Source organism: Eurypyga helias, unplaced genomic scaffold, assembly GCF_000690775.1.
Source record: "Eurypyga helias isolate BGI_N326 unplaced genomic scaffold, ASM69077v1 scaffold28517, whole genome shotgun sequence".
Classification (NCBI taxonomy): Eukaryota; Metazoa; Chordata; class Aves; order Eurypygiformes; family Eurypygidae; genus Eurypyga; species Eurypyga helias.
This window is the reverse complement of record NW_010261526.1, coordinates 5,507-7,030: the sequence shown is the minus strand read 5'-3', so window position 1 is coordinate 7,030 and position 1,524 is coordinate 5,507. Positions and strand designations below refer to the sequence as shown.

The window sequence follows — 1,524 nt, the reverse complement described above, 5'->3', positions numbered from 1 at the left end:
CGGGCCTCCTGCCGCTGCCGGTCCACCGAGTCCAGGGAACGCTCCTTCACCGGGTGCACCTTGGAGCGCGGCGGCTTCTTTGGTATCGGGGGAGGCACCTTCTTCTCCTCCTGCGCAGACAACGGGGGCTTCAGGGCAAGGGGTAGGGATGGGAGCTCCAGGGAACGGGCATCCTCGTGCACTTGGCACAGCCAAGTGTGCGTGTGGGACAGGGGCACTCCCCATGCATGGCGCTGCCGTGGGTGCCAAAGCCAAAGCCATGGATGGACCACGGATGGACCCACGGACCCTCCTGCACTGCGCCGAGCTGTGAGGCAGGGCTGCACATCCCTTTGTCCGTCTACACGGGCACAACGGTGCCTGTGGCACACTGCGCCTGCCCGTGCCAAGAACCTGCCTGGCCCTTTGCAGGCAGCACTGCCCAGAAACGTGCAGCGAGCCGGCTTCAAGGCTGTGGTGGAGGAACAGCCCCTCTTTAGCTTCCTTTTTTCCCAGCTCTGCTTTCTAAGTGTTCACTAAAAGCATTTGCTGGTGACAGCCGGCAGCTGCAGTTTGGGCACAGATGTGCTTTGGGAGGAGGAGGGAGGGAGAGTTGATAGGGGGCGAGTGCCAGTGGGAGAACTACTTACCGTGGGCTCCACAATCTTCCACCCATTGGCCTTCAGCTGCTGGAGCTCCCCAAACTTCATGCTGACATCCTCAATGGACAGCTGCAGGAGGTCCCAGAAGCCGGCCAGGTCTTGGAAGGTGGGCACAGGGAATGCGTTGGGATCCTGTGGGGATAGAGGGATAGAGTGTCATCCACGTCCAGCCGCAGGACAGCAGCTCTGCTGGCTACGTGGCCAGCCCACACCCCGCTGCTGGGGCAGCTCTCTGTCCAGCTCTCCCCCACAGCATAACAAAAAGTTCCTTTTCCACTAGCTAAGGGTAGAGACCCCCCCTTGCCATGGCTGACCCCACAGCACCACTGCCCGGCACTCACCATGTTCTGCTGGCAGAGGCGGTAAAACTGCTGCACCTTTTGGGACATGAGGAGCTGGGCGCTGCCCACGGCGCTCCGGATCTTCTCCAGGACTGGTGGGGGGAGAGCAGACAGTCAGCACTCTCACAGGGCATGGAGCCTCTCGGTTGCATGGCAGGGACCTGCACCCCCTCGGGGGCCACGCCAGGCATCTCAGACCCCCCCAAACCATGTGGTGTCTCCTCCCTCCTCCAGAACCCACTAGTCCCAGAGGGTTTCATGGCATTTCTTGCCTCCACCCACCCTCTTTAGCCTTGGCATGGGGGATGCTCCAAGGTGGGAGCACTGCAGGGTCATGGCTGTGCCCCCCAGACTCTACAGGACCCCCAGTCCCTCCTGACCCTGCAAGCCCCCCCGACTCACTCTCCTCCGGCAGGTCGTAGTCCTCAGCCTCCCTCTCCATCTGCTGGCACCATCCTTCCATCTTCTCCACCTCCGCCTGCAGCAGTTTGATGAACCATTCCCCGTCGCGGTGGCAGGGAGACGTGCGGCCAGAGTCAGGG

At 62.2% G+C, this 1,524-nt stretch overlaps 1 protein-coding gene across 1 annotated transcript in view; it reads right to left on the bottom strand.

The window, feature by feature from the left end:
- Positions 1–5: 5 nt before the first annotated feature.
- The window catches only part of DLGAP3 (discs, large (Drosophila) homolog-associated protein 3), a gene marked incomplete at both ends in the record, with an annotated part of 7,020 nt that continues 5,501 nt past the window's right edge, over positions 6–1,524 (bottom strand). Inside the window, 4 exons of the mRNA XM_010155410.1 lie at positions 6–110; positions 630–773; positions 983–1,074; positions 1,385–1,524. The exon at positions 1,385–1,524 is cut by the window's right edge and continues 285 nt beyond it. Of these exons, the coding sequence (XP_010153712.1) occupies positions 6–110; positions 630–773; positions 983–1,074; positions 1,385–1,524 (481 nt within the window). The remainder of the gene's footprint in view (positions 111–629; positions 774–982; positions 1,075–1,384) is intronic.